Source organism: Anser cygnoides, chromosome Z, assembly GCF_040182565.1.
Source record: "Anser cygnoides isolate HZ-2024a breed goose chromosome Z, Taihu_goose_T2T_genome, whole genome shotgun sequence".
NCBI lineage: Eukaryota > Metazoa > Chordata > Aves > Anseriformes > Anatidae > Anser > Anser cygnoides.
The window spans coordinates 33,139,127-33,159,632 of record NC_089912.1 but is presented as its reverse complement, the minus strand read 5'-3'; the positions used below and the strand labels follow the sequence as shown (position 1 = coordinate 33,159,632).

The 20,506-nt window shown below is 45.8% G+C and overlaps 1 protein-coding gene across 2 annotated transcripts in view; it reads left to right on the top strand.

Moving 5' to 3' along the window:
* The window catches only part of ABCA1 (ATP binding cassette subfamily A member 1), a 92,937-nt gene that overhangs the window by 67,137 nt on the left and 5,294 nt on the right, over positions 1 to 20,506 (top strand). The window contains exons 16-45 of one of the 2 annotated variants that reach the window (XM_048051479.2): positions 178 to 399; positions 980 to 1,184; positions 1,773 to 1,886; positions 2,334 to 2,505; positions 3,037 to 3,168; positions 3,699 to 3,838; positions 4,941 to 5,078; positions 5,622 to 5,842; positions 6,295 to 6,367; positions 6,871 to 7,073; positions 7,799 to 7,847; positions 8,780 to 8,893; positions 9,235 to 9,383; positions 9,844 to 9,968; positions 10,392 to 10,490; positions 11,194 to 11,380; positions 11,535 to 11,629; positions 12,060 to 12,092; positions 12,683 to 12,788; positions 13,511 to 13,585; positions 14,032 to 14,201; positions 15,359 to 15,536; positions 16,072 to 16,187; positions 16,275 to 16,419; positions 17,378 to 17,501; positions 18,154 to 18,283; positions 18,417 to 18,537; positions 18,714 to 18,776; positions 19,239 to 19,345; positions 19,755 to 19,896. In XM_048051479.2, coding sequence (XP_047907436.1) covers positions 178 to 399; positions 980 to 1,184; positions 1,773 to 1,886; positions 2,334 to 2,505; positions 3,037 to 3,168; positions 3,699 to 3,838; positions 4,941 to 5,078; positions 5,622 to 5,842; positions 6,295 to 6,367; positions 6,871 to 7,073; positions 7,799 to 7,847; positions 8,780 to 8,893; positions 9,235 to 9,383; positions 9,844 to 9,968; positions 10,392 to 10,490; positions 11,194 to 11,380; positions 11,535 to 11,629; positions 12,060 to 12,092; positions 12,683 to 12,788; positions 13,511 to 13,585; positions 14,032 to 14,201; positions 15,359 to 15,536; positions 16,072 to 16,187; positions 16,275 to 16,419; positions 17,378 to 17,501; positions 18,154 to 18,283; positions 18,417 to 18,537; positions 18,714 to 18,776; positions 19,239 to 19,345; positions 19,755 to 19,896 — 3,948 coding nt within the window. Of the gene's footprint in view, positions 1 to 177; positions 400 to 979; positions 1,185 to 1,772; positions 1,887 to 2,333; positions 2,506 to 3,036; positions 3,169 to 3,698; positions 3,839 to 4,940; positions 5,079 to 5,621; positions 5,843 to 6,294; positions 6,368 to 6,870; positions 7,074 to 7,798; positions 7,848 to 8,779; positions 8,894 to 9,231; positions 9,384 to 9,843; positions 9,969 to 10,391; positions 10,491 to 11,193; positions 11,381 to 11,534; positions 11,630 to 12,059; positions 12,093 to 12,682; positions 12,789 to 13,510; positions 13,586 to 14,031; positions 14,202 to 15,358; positions 15,537 to 16,071; positions 16,188 to 16,274; positions 16,420 to 17,377; positions 17,502 to 18,153; positions 18,284 to 18,416; positions 18,538 to 18,713; positions 18,777 to 19,238; positions 19,346 to 19,754; positions 19,897 to 20,506 lie in introns of both variants that reach the window. The other variant, XM_048051477.2, reaches the window with a different exon arrangement.

Below are 20,506 nucleotides of genomic sequence, written 5' to 3'. Positions count from 1 at the left end.
GATAGGTTCAGTGCCCTTCAAAATGTACCTCTGGTACCACCTCACTTCTGGGAATGCTGCTGTGCAAATCGCAGCCAGCCCAGTGTCCCCTCAGCAGCATCGCTGAGAATCTGCTTCTACTAGAGCCATTTTAGAGAGCCCCTTCAAAGCTTGATGTGCCTGTTGTTCACTTTCTAGATGGGGAATCTGCTACCTTATAGCGACCCGAGTGTGGTGTTTGTTTTCCTCTCGATCTTCGCCATTGTGACCATCCTCCAGTGCTTCCTCATCAGTACCGTGTTCTCCAGGGCCAACCTGGCAGCTGCCTGTGGGGGTATTGTGTATTTCACACTGTACCTACCCTATGTGCTGTGTGTTGCCTGGCAGGACTATGTCAGCTTCTCACTCAAGATCTTTGCGGTAAGTCTCAAGGATACTGTCTGGGGAACCGGGCCTCCACTGCTATGAAACCCAACAGCACTCTAGCTGGACACTGATAATTAGCAGGGAGGGGACAATGAGAGGATAAATTTCCAGCATAAGAAGCTACTAGGGCTGAGCTTTTGTTGGCTTTGGTAGGAGGAGTAATTCAGCTACATGAAGCTCTTTTCATCTTTGTATGCTGTGGTGCTGTACCACCAGATGTGCAGGGCTGTAGGAACCATTTGACTTTCTCCTCCATAGGACTTCTCATATGCCTGGAAAAGGTGTCCTAGTGGTGTCTTCCCTCACATAAAAGTCCAAAGAATAATGGAAGGAATAGGGAAGTAAACTGATTTCTGGGTGGTGGGCCAGCAGAGATTGCAGGCTTTACTTGTTTGAATGTAACTAAAATGGTGTGTGCCACTCCCTCTCTGCAGATCTGGTCATGCTCCTTGGACCTTTAACTTTTCCTGCAAGGTCTCTGAACTAGGTTGCCTTAGCCTTGCATTAAAGCCGAGCTGCCCAGAGCTGAGTAGTTGTGAAAAACTTGATATGTGTTCATGCCTCCGGTTTGCAGAGCCTGTTGTCTCCAGTAGCTTTTGGCTTTGGCTGCGAGTACTTTGCACTGTTTGAAGAGCAGGGAGTCGGTGTTCAATGGGACAACTTCTTTGAGAGCCCACTGGAAGAAGATGGCTTTAGCATCACCACATCTGCCGTCATGATGTTGTTTGACACGTTCCTGTATGGAGTCATGACCTGGTACATCGAGTCTGTCTTCCCAGGTGAGGTCTGCTTCTGTATGAGGGTCATACCTTCACACTTTCACATGGATCCTCTTGCCTTACTCCTTTCACACAGTGCAAAATGGGCCCATTTTTAAGAAGAGCTGCAGAAAAGTCATGGAGGAATACTCCATACCAGCATTACAGGGAGGCTGTTGTGGCTATTAGCAGTGAATGTTTCCCAGCACAAGGGCAGTGCCCCATTGTGGTGGTGGCTAAGGTAGCCCCAGAAGCTTTGGTGCACTTCAGCTGTTCCCTTCTCTGGACTGCTAATTCCACAGACCGTACTGAATGGGAGGCATTGAGAATATCAGTACCACATGTGGATGCTTAATGCCTTTCGGCATAGGAACTCTAACCCTAAAATGGAATTTTAGAAAAGAGATTGTTCTTACCCTGAAGACTGGCAGTGTCTTCATCAGTAAAGATCTTCTTAGTCCTGCCTATCCTAGAGGCTTACTACAGGGGTAAAATACTTCCCTTTGTGTTATGAAAGCTACCTTGGGAAAATGGTCTGCTGCAGTTGGGCTCACGTAATTTTTTTTGTTTGTTTGTTTATTTTTTTTATTTTTATTTTTTTCTCTTTAGGCCAGTATGGAATTCCCAGACCCTGGTACTTTCCTTTCACAAAGTCCTATTGGTTTGGTGAAGAACAACAGGACAGGCAGCCCCTTCATCCTGACCAGAAGGGGCCTTCAGAAGGTAAGTGTTGGAAATAAAGGAGCCCTTCTGCAGTGCAGTGTTGGGGTCTCCCTCTTTGAAAGCAGAGTTCACAGGCAGCAGGACTGCATGGGTGAGGTGAAATTGGTCTTCCATTTGTTCTCAGTTTGGGTAGACTGATCAGCTGTGTGTGTCTAGGTAAACCCAAGGTACTTATCCAGAAGGGTACATCAGCCGTGAGTTGAGAATTTCTCTCATTTTTGCTGAGCCTGGTGACACTGTAGATTTCTAACCTCCAGATGAAGCCACGAGAGTGAAGAGAGCTAAAGGGCAATCTCTATGGAAGGTTCCTGTCACTAGGAAAGAAATGTGGCCAGTTATTTGTATAGCTCATTTATCCATGGATCTCCACAAATTTGGAGGAATGTGTTGTTAGAGTTCTCACACAGTTAAATAATCTGCCTCTACTTTGCTCTGCTTTCCTTCCAGTCTGCAAGGAGGAAGAGCCTGTGCATCTGAGCCTTGGTGTTTCCATCCAGAACCTGGTAAAGGTTTATCGTGATGGCAAGAAAGTTGCTGTAGATGGTCTCACACTGAACTTCTATGAAGGGCAGATCACATCCTTTCTGGGACACAATGGAGCAGGAAAAACCACTACCATGTAAGGTCAACATAATACTTTTGGGAAGTGGGGGAAGTGGCTCTGAATACTGCTGTACCTATCAATATGGTGCAGGTGGCTGTACAACTGCAATGGGGCTCTGCTGGTGGTGCTCCACTGATTTCAGTGCAGCTTTGTTCATTTACTCCATCTACCTCAGAAGATGCACAGATAAAGGGGACTGAAAATGGAGGGAGTTCAGACTGTGACTGAATGCATCTACTGGCAGCATATTTTTAGTAATCCCATTTGTGATTCTGACTTATAAGGAAGTGAGTTGAGCTTGAAAGGATGGGAAGCTTTTAGAGGAGAAGATATTTCCTTCAAGCAATGTCATGTGGGTGTGCTTTGATCACTGTGTTAAAACCACTGGAGCCAATTCTTCATCCATTAGTGAGATGTTTGTCAGACTACTTCCCTAATGTGGGAGCTCCCAAGGGCTTTCACCCGCTCTTCATTGATCCATCCTAGCATGTACAGCAGCCACTCATTAGTGGTAGAACCTGCATATCTGTTTCGTTTGTTCTTCAGGTCCATCTTGACTGGCTTGTTCCCTCCAACCTCGGGCACTGCTTTCATCCTGGGCAAAGACATCCGCTCCGAGCTCAGCACCATCAGGCAAAACCTGGGTGTCTGTCCACAGCACAATGTGCTGTTTGACTTGTGAGTAGCATCCCTGAGATGCAGGGCTATTGTTATCCATCTGGTGTTCGGGTTCCTTTTGAAACACTGTTGTGCTTTCAGCTAGGATGGATGTATCTTCAGCTGTGTGGATGGTGACAGACAGCCGGATGGTGTGAGAGTGGTACAAGGACATTCTGGTTATTAGTGTGTTCATGCATGCTTATGTGTTATCAGCAAGAGCCTACACTTTCATCTTTGTCCTCTCTGAGGAAATCTGTTACACTAAACTTGCTGAGGCTAAATGTTTCCACAGTGCCTACTGGTTTGGGGTGTTATGGTTAAGCATTGTCAAGCTCCTCTAAAGGAGGATTATTTGCGTCGGTGCTGATCAGCCACACTCTGAAATCAGGCCCGAGCTGAGCACACTCAATCTGTAGCTGCTGTCTAAAACGTCGGCCTTAAGAGATGTTTTCCCAAGCAAACACATGCGCTTGCTGTAACACTAATGCAAGGGATGTATCCCAGCATGGTGCTCTCAGCTGTGCCCTGAGTTTGTTCTTGTTCCCTAGGCTCACTGTGGAGGAGCACATCTGGTTCTATGCTCGGCTCAAAGGGCTGCCGGAAAAGCAGGTGAAAGAGGAAATGGAGCAGATGGCAATGGATGTTGGTTTGCCTCACAAACTGAAAGCCAGGACAAGCAAACTCTCTGGTAGGTTCAGCAGCTTTTACATTTCTGAGTAGCTCCCTCAGCCCTCCCTCTCAGCAGAGCTTGGCAGAGGATGCATCGCAGATCTCGTCTGGATCTTCCAGTTAAGGCTGGATCCTTCACAGGCTACCACACAACTTGAAACTTAAAATATTAGTTATTTACTAAGTACCTAATTATCATCTATATTAGGAAACATAACAATCTTACAGTATTTCATGCTGATACCATAAAAAGTCAATCACTTTCTATGAGTATTTTGTACTTGTTTCCATCACGACACAGGCATCCACTCTAGCCATGGAATTTGCGTACCTGTGATAAAGCTACATGTGATATTTGTTCTCCAAGTGCTTAACTAGTATGTTTGGGTTTTATGGGGTTAGGTGAGGGTGGCTCGGACCATAACCTAACCTCCAAGTCATGTGCTGTTTGTGAACAGCACGTGCCCTTTTTATATCAACTTACAGTTCTTCAGTTGACATCCTGGAGCGTCCTTCCCCTTTGTTCCAGGATGCCAGGATTCCTGTATCATTCTGTACCAGATACTTGAGGACTGAGACTGCTTTGTCTCGGAGTCAACATGTTCACAGACTGCACATTTGTCCTCGGAAAGGGAGTGTAGATGGCCTCAGGTTGGCTTCACTGAGAGGAGTGTAACATAAGAGAGGTTGAAGGGTATATAGTAATTCCTCACTGCTGCCTCTGATGCACTTACACAGGAGAGGAGTCTCTTGGGGACCTACTGCTGTAGCTCAGGCTTCTAAAGACCTGTGCTGCGTATCCTCAAACACGGTTAAGCCTCCAAGCAGGAAATTTGCTACTGCTGATGTAGCAAAGATACATGTAATTCACTTATAGAGGGGGTTGCAAGATGTGGTTTGCTGTAGAAGAAGAATTGGGCAGCGCTGAGGGAAAACCATCCCTATGAATTATCCCCTGTCCTGCAGTTTATGGGACCCAGAAAGCCTGAAACAGTAGCAGCACTGTCTTCTCAGTATTCAATTCTGCTTTCTCTTGGAGAGCTCAGTTTCTGCTGTGTTGGTTTGTTGTTGTTCTCATGCTCTCTGTGTCAGCCTGAATTCCTCTTTCTTGTGCCTGTCAGGTGGCATGCAGAGGAAGCTCTCAGTTGCCTTAGCCTTTGTGGGTGGCTCCAAGGTTGTCATTCTGGATGAACCCACAGCTGGGGTGGATCCTTATTCCCGCAGAGGGATATGGGAACTGCTTCTGAAATATCGGCAAGGTAGGTGGTCTTTTTCTGTACTCCCGATGAAATGTGTCATGGAAAGCAAAAGAAAATCAATCTCTGATTCGTGACTGTTCCCAAAATAGCAATGCGTCTTTGCAACTCTATTGTTGCCTGCACTGAGGAAGGAACAAAGAGCATGTGGGACAAGCGTGTTCTGATCTTTCACCTGTCCTCATTTCTCATCCCATTCATATCAGAGCTCATGAACAAAGCTCCTTGATGTATTGTGAGAATAGTAAAGGCAAAAATTCACCGTTTTCTTGCAGCAGTGTCCTGTCATAGTGCAGCCATGCTTGCTGACGTGAAATTAACCCACTTCAGCTAAGCAGGGCAATGGTGTGCAGAGAATGGGGAGAACATAACTGTGACAGCAATTGTTAACCTTTTCCGTACTGCTATCCTTGTTCAAACGAGCTTCAACCTGGGTCCAAACCTCCCATTCAACTTCATGGAAAAACCCAGGTGATCATGGCCTTTCTTGTTTTGGGAGCTTGGGTGTGGTTGTTTTATGCAGTGTCTTCCTTTGCTTTCTTCCAGGCCGTACTATCATTCTCTCCACACACCACATGGATGAGGCAGACATTCTGGGGGACCGGATTGCCATCATTTCTCATGGCAAGCTCTGCTGTGTTGGTTCTTCTCTCTTCCTGAAGAACCAGCTGGGAACAGGCTATTACTTGACTCTGGTCAAGAAGGATGTGGATTCCTCTCTGAGCTCCTGTCGAAACAGCAGCAGCACAGTGTCCTATCTGAAAAAGGTACAACTGACCCTTCCTGCTTATATTCTTTCTTCCTGCATGACATTTTAGGCTTACAGCACTTAAAATTTTACATGACAGAATATATTGAAGAGAAATCCCTTATTCTTTAAAAGAAGGGTTGCTTGCTTTTGTGTAGGAGCTATTGCAGACTACACCTAGTTAAATTGTTGCATGGGATATATGCCTCTATTATAGTTTCTTTCAATGCCACTGTTTCCAAAGCTGGTTGGAGAGAGACAGGATAGATTAAATGCACCCTTCTGTGATACTTGCATACTTCTTGCTTGTATTTTAGCCCTTTGCAGTGGTATGTCACCTTTATTTTGACTCCTCTGTGGAGTATCCAGCATGGTGCAGCATCTGTTTGGAGTTATAAAGAGTGTAGCGTCTGGGCAGGCCCCTTTTCTAACTAAACATTGTTTAATGGTTGTCTTCTCTTTTGTGACTAGGATGACAGTGTCTCCCAGAGCAGCTCTGATGCTGGCCTTGGCAGTGACCATGAAAGTGACACCTTGACAATAGGTGAGACTTGAAAAAAGAGTATATAACATTCAGTTCCAGTGCTAACATTGCTCATACTTTGACCTTGAACAACTGCCTTAACTTTGTGTCCCTGTGTAGCTACAGTCTTGGGACAGTTATCAAGTTCACAGACACAGCATTTTTAAATTCATAAATACAGGAACATTTTTCTCCTGTGAGCCACTTGGAGTTCATGTTGTCTTGAGATTTAATAGCCAAAGGTGATATAGTTGCTAGGCCTGTTAGCAATACAACTTGCAGAGCTGCTGGTAGCATGTAATAGATCTCCCACATTCTACAAATAAAAGGAATAACCAGACTTAGGTCCAAGTCTTTGCTAAAAATAAATGGAAGTCAGATTTTCCTTGGAAATGAGCTGCTTTCCAGAGATGTCCCATATTCCTTCCTTTGCTTCTAACAGGATTATTTTAGACTGAGCTGTTTTTTCTGCATGATGAACAAAGTCAAAAGATGAATACTACCTTTTTCTTTGGTTTATCTAGATGTGTCTGCAATTTCAAATCTCATTACAAAACATGTTCCTGAGGCCAGGCTGGTGGAGGACATTGGCCATGAGTTAACCTATGTCTTGCCATACAAAGCTGCTAAAGAGGGAGCTTTTGTGGAGCTGTTCCATGAGATTGATGACCGTCTCTCCGACCTTGGCATTTCCAGCTATGGTATTTCTGAAACTACCCTGGAGGAGGTGAGTGAGCTAAAACTTCTTTTTTGGTTTAAACCAGGGAAAATGAATTATGTCAGAAATAAGAGCAAGGCAGTCTTGTCTCTTCTTCCTGTAAATATTTGTCTGTTTCTTGTGGAGCAAGTAGCTCTATTCTCCTCTCCAAAATTGATTCTCTTCCATACCATTATAGTGTTTGTGTTAAAAATGGAAATGTAATACAGGCAAGCTAGGTCCTTTGTACTCAGTTGCACTTCACTGAGATGTCTGTCATGTGAAGTATGGCCCCAGATTGGCTTCTAATGACTGTGTAAACACCTTTGAGGTGTTTTTAGGGATGCTTTGTGCTGCATTTAACTGAAAACATGCATTTTCAATACTGGAGATTGTTGTTTACAGAAACCCTATGGCCATATGTCCTTGTCAGGGTTTTGGGGCTGATCCTTGTGATTGTGTTCTGATACATTTAGTACCAAGGTGTTTCTCTCAGACATAGGAAAAAACTTTCATTTAAGACATACTGAGAACTGATGTTGGAAAGGGGGAACAACTACTATGTGATTACAGCCTATGCTTCTGGGGAAGCTAAGAGAAAGTCCATGCTCCGATCACCCAGTGGACAAGAGCCTATATCCTCTGTTCTCATGATACAAATGTCAGTCTTAGGCTCTGTCGTGGCATTTCCTGAAGGAGTCCCCACAATATTGCATCCCTTCTAATTTTCACTGACACTTACCATTGCCTTTCAGATCTTCCTCAAAGTGGCTGATGATTGTGGTGTGGACGCAGAAACCTCAGGTGAGTGTAGTTGTCTCCTAAAGTGTCGAAGGAGACTTCAGGGAGGGTTACCCTATTTGTGTTATTTAAGAACACGGCTGACGGAGCCTCGATGTTTCAGGAGTAACGTTTCAGTGCAGGGCTTAGCTTCCAGGGGAAGAAAGGATGTAGTGGATATATCAAATGAAGAGTGTTCCTGTTCTCAGTTGTTAGCCTTGGACAGGTGGGTGACCTTTGTGTATGGCGATGTGTCCAGATACACAGTGACATATGCCCAGGTGTGATTGTCCCTATTTCAGGCTGAAGCCGAGCTCTTCTATGGTGAGAGCTTTTATAACCTAAAGTAGCTGTTCGTAGTATGCTTAAAGCATGCTTGTTTACTGTTACTTTCTATCTACTCAGTAACAGCACCCTCGTTTTGGAAAAGTGCAGAGTTTCAAGTTTCTGAGTGTATTGTGACGTTGAGTGACACTGCTGTCTACTCTGAGGAGTAGGAAGAACTTTTGACAGGGTCAGACCACAGTACCCTCTGACTTTCTCTTTTCCTGAGAGCAGCTCACTGCACTAAGTGCTTCTGTCAGTGTTTCCTGATAAACTAATGCTAGCAAATTGTGCTTGGTGTCATGTGCACATTAAATGAGAATTTTCTTCAGTGAGAGAAGCCTGCAGTTTCTATGGCTAAGTGAAAAATTAAAAATAAAAATTAAAATTAAATGTCCAGTGCACTGGAAGAAGCTTCTAGGACAGCACGTGCAGAATAGTGCATAAACCGTATGACCTTGCAGAGTGACAGTCATGGTTTTAGGTTTTTCTGCACTGGAATCACTCCAACTCAGCTGCTCAGTTTACCGATGGGCGTCATGTAAAATGAAAATGATATTGCTTTGCTTTCTCTGGTGCTAGCTGGAGATCAATGGAAGCAGTTCAGCTAACCATAACTGCATTATTTTCAGATGGGACGCTGCCAGCCAGAAGAAACAGGCGTGCGTTTGGAGACAGACAGAGCTGCCTTCGTCCATTTACAGAAGATGATGCATTTGACCCTAATGATTCAGACATAGATCCAGGTATTGCAGATTCCCAAGCCTGTTTTCTTCTTGTGGACACTCTTTCACATTATAAATTGTGCAGACTACAAGGCTGAGAGTGCCAAAGGATTAGTGGCTTATTTGCCTTTAGTAGGCAGTGCAATATCCATACCCTATTCCAACCTTCTGTCAAGGCTCAAAGAGATAAAGGTGTAAATGCGTTCATGTGAATTTCTCTTGCTTTCTCAACCTGTTGCTCTCTTTTTTTTTGATGCGTGAGAGTAACTGATCCAGCCATCACCTTGTTTCTCCAGTACAGAATTGTCCAGGGAATATCTTTGTGAGCTTGTAATTAATTGTTTCTTGCTTCTTGCCAGCAGAATCCAGAGAGACAGACCTTCTCAGTGGCATGGATGGGAAAGGCTCCTACCAGATGAAGGGCTGGAAGCTCTCCCAGCAGCAGTTCGTGGCTCTGTTGTGGAAGAGGCTGCTTATTGCCAAGCGAAGCCGGAAAGGCTTCTTCGCTCAGGTGAGAGCATCCAGCATGTGCAAGGTCCCTCATCAAGGGAAAGTCTGGTCCACATGATGCGTCTAGGGTTGAAGGCAGAGAGGAACCTTCAGGAGAATCCAGATCACCCAAACTAGTCTGCTCTGCAGATCTGAGCAAAAGGGGGCTTGTGCGAGTGAAAGGAGGTAGATGATAACCGAGTGCTTACCACGTATTCTTGCACAGGAAGGGTGCAAATGAGATTCAAATCCAAATTCTGCCTTGAGAGAAGCAAGTGGGGGCTGAGTCCTCTGCATGCCTCGTGAGTGACATGATTGCATGTCAGGATAGGCCTTGTCTTGGTGTCTAGAGGTGCCTTGGTAATTAACAAAGACCTTCCTGGGAAACTTGGAAAAAGTCTTGATCCGTTGACTCACCTGGAGCTGATGATGCCACTGGAACATTCACCTCAAAAATGCTCACTCTTTTGTTGCAATTTCAGATTGTGCTGCCAGCTGTCTTTGTGTGTATTGCTCTCATGTTCAGCCTGATCGTTCCTCCCTTTGGGAAGTATCCCAGCCTAGAATTGCAGCCCTGGATGTACGATGAGCAGTATACTTTTATTAGGTATGTTCTTTGTGGCACAGAAATAGTGCTAAATCCTAAAATTGTTTTCTTCTCTGCTAACTTAAGTTACTGAGTACTGAATTCCTTACCGGATTGTTTAAATTTGTTTTCTGTGGTTAGCTCAGGGGTACATTTGAAGGGAATGCTGGTGTTTTCTTTTTAAACCTTTAACTGCCATCCTTAACTACTAGCAAGGCCATATCCATTTCTGAATGGTGTTATGACTAGTAATGCTGTGCAGAGAAATAAATGAAAACCAGAAGTGTGTTTGTGCTCCTAGGCCAAGTGTTTTTCAAAGGGAAACCTCCACCCATATCCTTTTCCTGAGCTTTTTCACTGTGTTCTCAGCCTTACTCTGCTGCTGTTTTTGCTGTATGTGTGTTATCCCACTGACCCAGTGGTGTTTGTCTTCTGTATCCATAGCAATGATGCTCCAGAAGACGCAGGCACTCAGAGGCTTTTGGATGCCCTTCTCAATAAGCCTGGCTTTGGGACACGCTGTATGCAAGGACACTCCATCCCGTAAGTAGAACTCAGTGCTGGGAAGGGGAAGCCCAGCCCTGGCTTCTGGTCACTCAGCAGAGTTTAGTCAGCTTCGGGGAATGATACGTACACATGGCCAGGGCAGTATTTAAACCAACAGGGTTGTAATTACATTAACTTTTTTTACGCTCAGGGCCTTCTAGAAAATGCCAGCACCTGGCATAGTAAGAGAGCAGGGTCTGAATGCAAGTCCTTACTGATGAAGCTGGAAGGGAGACTGTAGTCTCCCTCAAATTACTGTTCAGTTCTGAACCAAAAACAAAAGAAAAAAAGAAAAAAAAAAAAGGACTTAGTCATAGAATCATAGAATGTTTTGGCTTGGAAGTGACCTTAAAGTTCATCTAATTTCAGCACCCCTGCCACGGGCAGGAATGCCTTCTACTCTTGACTGTACCTGTTCACACCATCCTCTGTTTCCAGCTGCACTAAAAAAATCCTGGTTAGCACCCCCACAAACACCAGCAGACAGGATGGAGAGCCAGGCAGCATTGGTGGTATTTCCTAGCTCTGCCACTGTCTTGCTGCATGGCCTTGGGCAAATCACTGAAGACTCCAGGCCACTTGTGCAGAAGGGGTATACAGAGTCCAGGCTGGTTTGTGCCTAGGCTGGAAGAACTGCAGCTCATCTTCACTGGATGATGGGAAAGGGGGTGACGGTTGCCTTGCCTCTGTCCTGACACAGAGACACTCCTTGCACCGTGGGGCAGACGGAATGGACCACTGCTTCAGTCCCAGAGTCAGTCCTGGACACCTTGAAAGGCAACTGGAGCATGGAGAACCCTTCACCGTCATGCGAGTGCAGCAATGAGAAGATCAAGAAGATGCTGCCTGTGTGTCCCCCTGGTGCAGGCGGGCTGCCACCCCCACAGGTAGGAGGGATTTGAGGGGTCCTGCAGTGAGGGGTGGTCCTAGAGAGGGGAGTGGCTGGGTGTGATTACTGTATGCAGTACTGAGCACAGTTTATCTGACTCGGCACTTGCGTTTTCTAATGGATATTCATCTGTGTTTCCCCGGTGACACCAGCGAGAACAAGACACTGCTGATATCCTCCAGAATCTGACAGGCCGCAATATATCAGACTATCTAGTGAAGACCTACGCGCAGATCATTGGAAAAAGGTACCTGTTAACATGCCCTGTCCCTTACCTCCCCACCAAACACAATGTGCTGTCAATGAGATGCTGCATAGCTCAGACAAATTGGTCTTGGCAACCCGAACTCTTAGCTCCTCTGACTGTCCTGATCCACAGTTCAGGTGTTTCTGCTTTATAGTGATGCCATGGCAGTTCTGGGGAGGGGAGGCAGGCATGTTCTGAGCCTTGTGGGTGAAATAATGGGAAAGATGGGGTGCAAACCCCAGGCGTTTTACTAGAGAGGAGTTGTGGGACATGGAATCGTTGAATGGTTTGGGTTGGAAGCGACCTTAAAGATCATATGCCAGATGTGAGGGGGTATTGCACCCTTTTCCCTGGCTGGGTGCCTGAAGCACTGGTAGGGGTTGTCTCCGCTTTTTCCATAACACATCTGCTTTCTTTTCTGTCTTTGCAGCTTAAAGAATAAGATCTGGGTGAATGAGTTCAGGTGAGTTTGTACCTTTTCTCTAGTTTGTTTGTTTCCACTGCCCCCTGTGCACTGTGTTGACCAAGGTTCTCAGGACAGATCCACCCAGTTTCATAGTTTATTGTATGTGGCTCTTAACTGCCAAGTGTCCAGGGAACACTTCAAAGGATACACTTGGGACAACCCTAGAGCACGCTGCTGGAAAACCTGCCTGGCTTATATGGAGAGCAGTACTGGCTTGAAAAAGTTCACAGGCGCAGCCAGCAATACTGTCTCATGGGAGGTGCAGTTTTTCCAAGCAGGGGAAGCAGAGATGGGTCCTGCTCTGCCCGCACAGGCCGCAGGGGACAGCTGCATTCATTAAACACAGTCTGTGTCTTTGCAAACAGCACACTGTAGTCATAAGCTGGTTATTTAACCCCAGAAATAAGGGGTGGGAGACAGCGGGGCTAAGTAGCAGTGTGGAAGGGTCAAAGTTTGCCCTTTATATAAGAGAGGGGACACGTGCCTTGGTTGTAGTGCGAGAAAAGGAAACATCTGGGAAATAAGAACTGGTGTTTTCTGAAGGTGTGTAGTCATATGTGTGCTTCACTCTCCATCTGTATGCCCAGATATGGTGGCTTTTCTCTGGGAGCCAGCAGTTCCCTCATGCTTCCTCCAAGCCATGAAGTCACTGATGCCATTAAGCAGGTGAAGAAAATCTTGGAGCTAGCGCAGGTGAGTAGCTGTCTCCCATAAACCCAGATAGTGTTCGTGTAACAGAGTTCTGTTATCTGGGAGATGACTTGGAAACTGTAAAGTGAGAAGAGTGTGTATGTTAGCTTTCCAGTGGCTTCTTCCCATCACCTCTGAGTTGGGGTTTTCCAGGCTGGTGTTGGGCAGCAGCAGAAGGCTTGGGGATGCACTCAGCTGACACGTGCACAGCCCTCATTGCTGATGCAGGTTCTGCCCAACACAATCTGCAAGTCAATGGGGATTACAGCCACCTCTGAGAGTTTTGTGGCAGGGCTGAGCCCGCTGTCTCAGGGAATTAACAAGCTGTTGCCAGCTCCTGTAAAACCTCGCTTAAGTTCTTCTGTGCCGAGTCTGTCCTGGCTCAGAAAAGAACCTGGTTCACTGCTTTCTTCTGAGACTGCCCCTGGGCTGTGGTGTCACCGAAGATTTTCTGCAACCCTGGTTTAATACTTGTCACTGGGAAAAAAAAATATTAAAACAGGCCTAAGGCTGATCTCTCCTATTGGTAGGACTGCAGAAAGGAAAAGGGGGAGGGGAAAGCTGCACTTCCTTAACCTTCTTACCACCTCTGTCTTGGAGGATACAGTCTGCAGACTAGAAGGAAAACGGTCAGAGCCATGAAAAACCTAGGGTGACCCCCAGAGTCCAGGATGTGAGAAAAGGAACTCTCAGAGGAGAAGTAACTTTCTTTTTGCTGTTTGCAGGGGAGTTCTGGAGATCGATTTCTCAACAGCTTGGCAAGTTTCATGAAAGGCCTGGATACAAAGAACAACGTGAAGGTAAGTCAAGCATCCTCACAACTGTGCCTGCTGTTTGAAACTTTGGTAACCCGGGGTTATTTTCAGTTGGCAAAGCCTCAGCAGTTTGCCATGGACAACTGTGCAGACTAGAGCTCTCTGCATTTAAATCATTTTCTAGTGGAGAAGATGCAGATTATATTCTTATAGTTTTCACTGAAATTTGTTAGCCCCTGTCCAGACCTAAGGCTCAGAATGAGTTCTGTGCTCAATCAGTGGCTTGGTTTCAAGGCACATGCTCTTGCTTCCAGCAGCCTCTAATGGTTACTGGTCAAACTGTATGTCTGGTCCCTGAGCAAGCTGTCTGGAAAAAGACAGAAAGAAATTGCATACCCTCAACAGAGGAAGGGACATTCTGCAGGGCTCAGGAGTCTGTTCGGTGGCTGATGTACCTGGTGCCTTTCTGATGCTGATGTGGTCTCTTGCAGGTGTGGTTCAACAACAAGGGCTGGCATGCCATTGCCTCCTTCCTAAATGTGATCAACAATGCCATCCTTCGGGCCAACCTGCAGCAGGGCAAAAACCCTAGTGCTTATGGGATCACTGCCTTCAATCACCCACTCAACCTCACCAAGCAGCAGCTCTCTGAAGTGGCTCTGTAAGTCCTAATGTGAATACAGATGGGTTTGGGATCATCAGCTGATGATTACTGGAAGCGGGCAACATGTGCAATGCTGTAGCATCATTGATGGGCAGTCAGTGGCTTGTGGCAATGAGGTTCTGCCATGCTTGCCCTAATTTTCTGTGGTCTGGGCAGGCTAGTTTAACCCCTCGTCTCTCAAGGAAGATGAATAGCCGAAACACAAGAGACAGCAGAGGTTTTGTAAGGATTCTGTAAGTCACTTACTGTTTTTCTGTAGCTGGTGTAAATAGTCAAACAACCTGTCACCACTGTTTTCACACTGTTATGTTCTCAAAGCTTCAGTGGTTTATCTCCAAAATATGGTAGATCCTCCCCAGGCAGCTGCATATGTAGATGTCACGAAATGAAAGGGAACCTCTTTGTTGTGTGAATGTAGTTCCCTGTTTCTCAGTGCTGGGCAAGCTTTCTGTGTATGGTTCCTTGAAGCTGTAACTTCCAAGAACTAATTAAATCCTCTGATCCACTGCTGCTTGGGGAATTTCAACAGTATAACTCCCCCTTTCCTTTCTCAGCCAGAAAGGTGACTTGCCATACCATTCGTTTGTCCCAAAGTGCCACCACTTGACAAATTGATAGGTCCTGTTCAGTTTTGCCCGCTATCTCAGCCTGGGGGGCATGCAGTAATGCACAGGGCTTACTCAGTATCACTGAGGCATTGATGAGTTCACAAGCTGAATCAGGACTCCTAAACTGTATGCAGATACATCCGTCAAATCTTACAGCACAGCAATGGCAGGTGACCGTCAGAGATACCTTTGAACTTAAAAAACGAAAGTGAAAAAATCCCAACCCCAGTAAGTGCATTAAGTGAGAAACAAAGTTACGCAGGGTGATGATGAGGAAAGCAGAAAGTAGGCTATCGTGGTGAAGTTACCAACCTGTCTCCAGGTTTTGGTGCTGTCTTTGAGGTGTTCACAAGCCGTATGTATTCCTTTGATCATATAACCCTGTAGTTAACATGTCCTGGTGTGGTAATCCTTTACCCTGCAAAACGAGGACAGCAGAAGGAAAACCAGTTTCTGTACTGCCCTGCATGAGCTGCCTAACCTCATCTCAGGGAAGCCAGTACCGACATACAAACACTTTGCTTTCGTTCTTTTTTTTTTGTCCAGGATGACCACCTCTGTGGATGTCCTAGTCTCCATCTGTGTGATCTTTGCCATGTCCTTTGTTCCTGCCAGCTTTGTGGTCTTCCTTATCCAGGAACGCGTCAGCAAGGCTAAGCACTTGCAGTTCATCAGTGGTGTGAAGCCTGTGATCTACTGGCTGGCCAACTTTGTCTGGGATATGGTAAGGGCCGAACTGTGCTTTGTGACTGTGCTTAATCTGTCCTCAGTCCTGTGTTTGCAGGGTGTCCGCTGAAATGTAAAATGTAGCTGGGGCCAGTGGGCACAACATTAGTTCAGTGAATAACAACTGTGACTTCTGTCTTTATGCTCTTGGGACTATGGTGGGACAAAGAACACTGAACAGAAGATAGGAGGACAACCATAAGCTCCAGCATTGGCATTTTTAACGTCACTTTAGAATACTTGCCCCAGAATGTTTGTTTGCCACTTGTTCTGCTTATTCAAAGCAGGCTTTTTAACCCGTGGTGTCCAGAACCCCTGAGAGTCTATCAACTACTTCATAGGGGATCCAGAAATCTAAATTCATATGTACTACACTGCAGCTTACATATGTGACACTTCTAAGAGTCTCCCATCTCAAGTAGCCTTGGGAACACCACAGGATGTTGAAAGTCATAGTGTCAGAGCAGAAAGACACCTTCATTTTTTGTCATCTAGAAACAAATCTAAAGCTGTTTTTTTTTTTCACCTTCCAGTGCAACTACATTGTTCCAGCCACGCTAGTCATCATCATCTTCATCTGCTTCCAGCAGAAATCATATGTATCCTCCTCCAACTTGCCTGTGCTGGCTCTTCTTCTGCTTCTCTATGGGTAAGGGATTTCTCCTCAGAATAAGGACCAGGAAGGAACTTAGATTTGGAAGATCCTTATCTGATGTTGCTGTCTTTCCTCTTGCAGGTGGTCTATCACCCCTCTCATGTATCCAGCCTCCTTTGTGTTCAAAATCCCCAGCACAGCATACGTTGTGCTGACTAGTGTGAACCTCTTCATTGGCATCAATGGTAGCGTGGCCACCTTTGTCCTGGAGCTCTTCACCAACAATGTAAGTCCCTGCAGAATCTCCTTAGTTACAGCAGGGGTTTAAACATGGGCATTTCTAATGTTTAAATGGAGTTCCCTGCATGTTCCTCCTAAGGGGCAGTTACTGTCTACTAGAGGCCATTTCAAGCACCCAGTTTGGTTGTCCTTGGTTTTTCCTCCAGTGGTAAATTCTCTGACTATATTGGGAAGTTGTGCACCTCACTTAAGTTTTTGCACAGCCAGATGCCTACCGGGGGAGGTGCAATTTTCCCTCATGCCATTATACAACACCAGACATCTTAGCAGGCCCTGTGGCACATATTGGTGGGAAGTACTCCTTGAGGGAAGGGACCCTGTGGGATTAACCTGTTGATTGTACCACTGCCTGTGGTACTTTTGCACTGCCTGTAGGTACAAGGCAGCAGTCCTTGATGATGATCCCTTTTGTTACAAGGCCTATTTTAGCTCAGTAAAGACATGCACTTGCTTGAAGATAAGTGCCTGGCAGAATAGAAACCTCTCTTGAGGCTGCTGTCAGTCTGACCTGTGGGTTAAGCCAAATGGAAAACAGCAAAGGCAAAGGATTACAGCATCCAATATTGACTGGGGAGTGGCTACCCACAGCCACTTGAGATAACCAGGCTGTGCCACCACGAGTCCTGTCTCCATGACCTGTAGCCTTTCTGTATGTTGCTATTTGCAGGCACTGCCTTTTAGACTGTGAGCATTTGAAGGAATCTGTCCTTTGGTATAGTTTGCTAGTATTAATAGCATCTTGAGCAAAGAGAGCACAACATTGACTGTCCAGAGGAGCCATGGGACTGGCTCTTGGCAGAATGTTTCTAATCCTTGTTTTTTTGTGGGCTTGCAGTGCTGCTAGTGGGCTGTGGATGGTCACTCACAATATGGTGTCACACTCAGCAGGTGGTGGCTGCTCTCTACTCAGATGGCTCACTGGCACTTCATTTTTGTCTTAACAGAAGCTGAACAACATCAATGACATCCTGAAGTCCGTCTTCCTCATCTTCCCCCACTTCTGCCTGGGGCGGGGACTTATCGACATGGTGAAAAACCAGGCCATGGCTGATGCTCTGGAGAGGTTTGGTAAGTGAAATTGTGTATGGAGGCACAGTGGCATGAACTGGAGAGGGAACGCTTGAGTCTGCTGCAAACGAGCACCCTTTGCTCTTCTGAGTTTTCAGGAACTGAAAGTGTACAGTTTGCAGTGCAGGGCTGAGCAAAGCTGGTAGGTCTCCTCAGCTGTTCTGTTCAGGCTTTGAGCATTGAGGAGGTCTGGCAGATAGATCCCCAGTACTTTGAGTTACTGGGAGCCTTAACTGAAAATACATGAGGTCAGTATGCATGGAGAAGATCATTAGGCCAAGTGAAAGGAGTCGCAGAGATTCTGGAGAGCTGGATTTTATTGTATTTTTTTCTGGGATGCAAACGCCAGGCCTGAGTCAGTTGTCTTGTGCTTCATCAGAAGGTGGGCCAGAAATTCTTCATCAGGCTGGATTCTCAGGGCTCACGTCACCTTCAACTAAGAGCAATTGCCCACTCCCAACTTTGCTGCAGCAAGAAACATGCGTGCAGCCAGAATTTGTGTAGAATTTGTAGCCAGAATTTTTGTCGCCTCCCTCCTCTCACTGGTTGCTCTCCAGTTCCTCTACTCCTGACCTGGTGAGCTCTGCAGGAAGAAATGATAGCCTGCTCCCAATGCTCTGGAGAAGTGACTGTGCTCTTCTTACCTTCACAGGTGAGAATCGCTTTGTGTCCCCTCTGTCGTGGGACTTGGTGGGAAGAAACCTCTTTGCCATGGCCGTGGAGGGTGTAGTGTTCTTCCTCATCACCGTGCTCATCCAATACAGGTTCTTCATCAAACCCAGGTAGGTTGTCTGCTCCACTTCACCACAGCAGGCAGGTGAAGTTTTTCATGGTGTCTGCTGTGAACTGGGGAGAAGGTGAACTATGGAGGCTCTGTCACATGCTGTTGAGGCTTTACCATGTTGCTCTCTCCAGGCCTGTCTATGCCAAGCTGCCTCCTGTGAATGATGAAGATGAAGATGTAAACAGAGAGAGACAGAGAATAATTAGTGGAGGAGGACAGAGTGACATCCTAGAAATCAAGGAGCTGACCAAGGTAACAAAAGTTTTGTGTTTCTGAGACATGTTGGAGCAAAGCTGTGCAGTTCACCAGCATCCTCACTCAGAGGTTAATGGAATCAGAACCAGAGAATATTGAAGTGTTGAATATGTATGGCTGTAGTTATAGTTCTCTTTTACATTGTTGTTCCTTTTTTTTTTTTCTGTTTTCAGATTTACAGGATGAAGCGAAAGCCAGCAGTTGACAGAATCTGTGTTGGAATCCCCCCTGGAGAGGTAAGCTTGTCAAACTCATTGCTTTGGTATTACTGGAGTATTTGAAAGCACAGCACAGAGTAGGGTGATATTAGAAGCAGGTGATGTTCAAATTGCACCAAAGGGTGCGATTGCCTGGAAGTTGAAGCAGTTCATGACTCAGGCTTTCCCTGCCTTTCAACATAATAGTGAACTCTGCTACCTCTAGAACCAGAGGCCAAACTATGGCACCCTCCAAGGTTTAGCACAGATACGCTGTGGTGGCACTGCACCAAGGTGACACCACAGTTCATTCCTTTTCCCAGCCTGAAGATTTATGCTTGAAATGAAAGTCTAGAAGTTTATTCAGAAAAAGCACTGAAGTCTCCCTTCAGGTTGTCTTGAGAATCAAGTTTGTCACCTCCAATCTTGTCAGTGGTGAAAATTATGTGACTGAACCCTCTTCTCAGATTCTGTGCTCATTTGCTCTTTTTATATCCCCAGTGCTTTGGGCTCCTGGGAGTAAATGGTGCAGGCAAATCATCCACTTTCAAGATGCTAACTGGTGATACAGATGTGACAGGAGGAGAAGCTTTCCTCAAAGGGAACAGGTGAAAGACCGTGCATCTTTTCACTGCTCTGTGTTAAAGAAAATCCTTTGCTGCTTCCTCCTTCAACTTTCACAGTCTTTGTTTCACTTCCATCAAGTCTAAATGCTGCCACGCTTTTCAATTTTGAGCTCTTGGTATCTGCTTCAGCCCTTTATTGAGTTTCCTAAAGTACTTCAGTGACTTATGAAGGTGTATTTAATCTGCTAGTCACTTCTAAATACCTGTCCTACCATGGTTAAATGTCACATCTATAAAAAGAAAAGAAAAAGAATTGGGCAAAGACAGACTTTTAGGATCCTGTATTTTTGTTAGTCCAATGATTCCAAACCCACTGATGCACCTTCCTCTTTTTATTGTCTAAATGGTGTGTATTTGTAAAATCCTAACAGAGGGAGTTCTTCTTTTACAGTATTCTGTCCAACATCCAAGAAGTCCATCAGAACATGGGATACTGCCCGCAGTTTGATGCTATTAATGAGCTGCTGACAGGGCGAGAGCACTTGGAGTTCTTTGCGCTCCTCAGAGGTGTTCCAGAGAAAGAAGTCTGCAAGGTAAACGAAACACCATAGGACCACGCCCGTGACTAACTGTTCCTGCTTGCTGCATGCACACTCCCCACAACGCACACAGTATTGTGGTGGTCTGCATCTTTTTGAGTCATCACACCATATCGTTACGCTGCTCCTGTTTCAGCGTTCACACATAGGCTTATGCTAACAGTCTTTAGGCAAATAATGACAGCTGCCAGTACTGTACAGCACCCTGTTTAATACTGCCTCATTGGGTTATCAGCAGCTTTCACCATTTGTGTCCTGGGTTCTGCAGAATAGGGACTGCTGCAGGACATCTGTACCTGATGGTTTGGGCAGCATCACCTGATGCTGTGCCGATGCTCAGCTGATGCTGAAGTGCATGCTTACTTCATGCACTCGGACAGGCTCCCCAGGGCACTGAGTCTGCTGGAGTTCAAAAAGCATTTGGACAATGCTCTCAGACATATGGTTTGGTTTTCAGTTGTCCTGTGTGGAGCCAGGAGTTGGACGCAATGATCTTTGAGGGTCCCTTCCAACTCAGAATATTCCATGATTCTGTGATAACTAAGATGCAGCTGTTGGATTTTCTGGGCCTCCAGGGGCAGGGTTTTGTATGCTCTGATCTGAA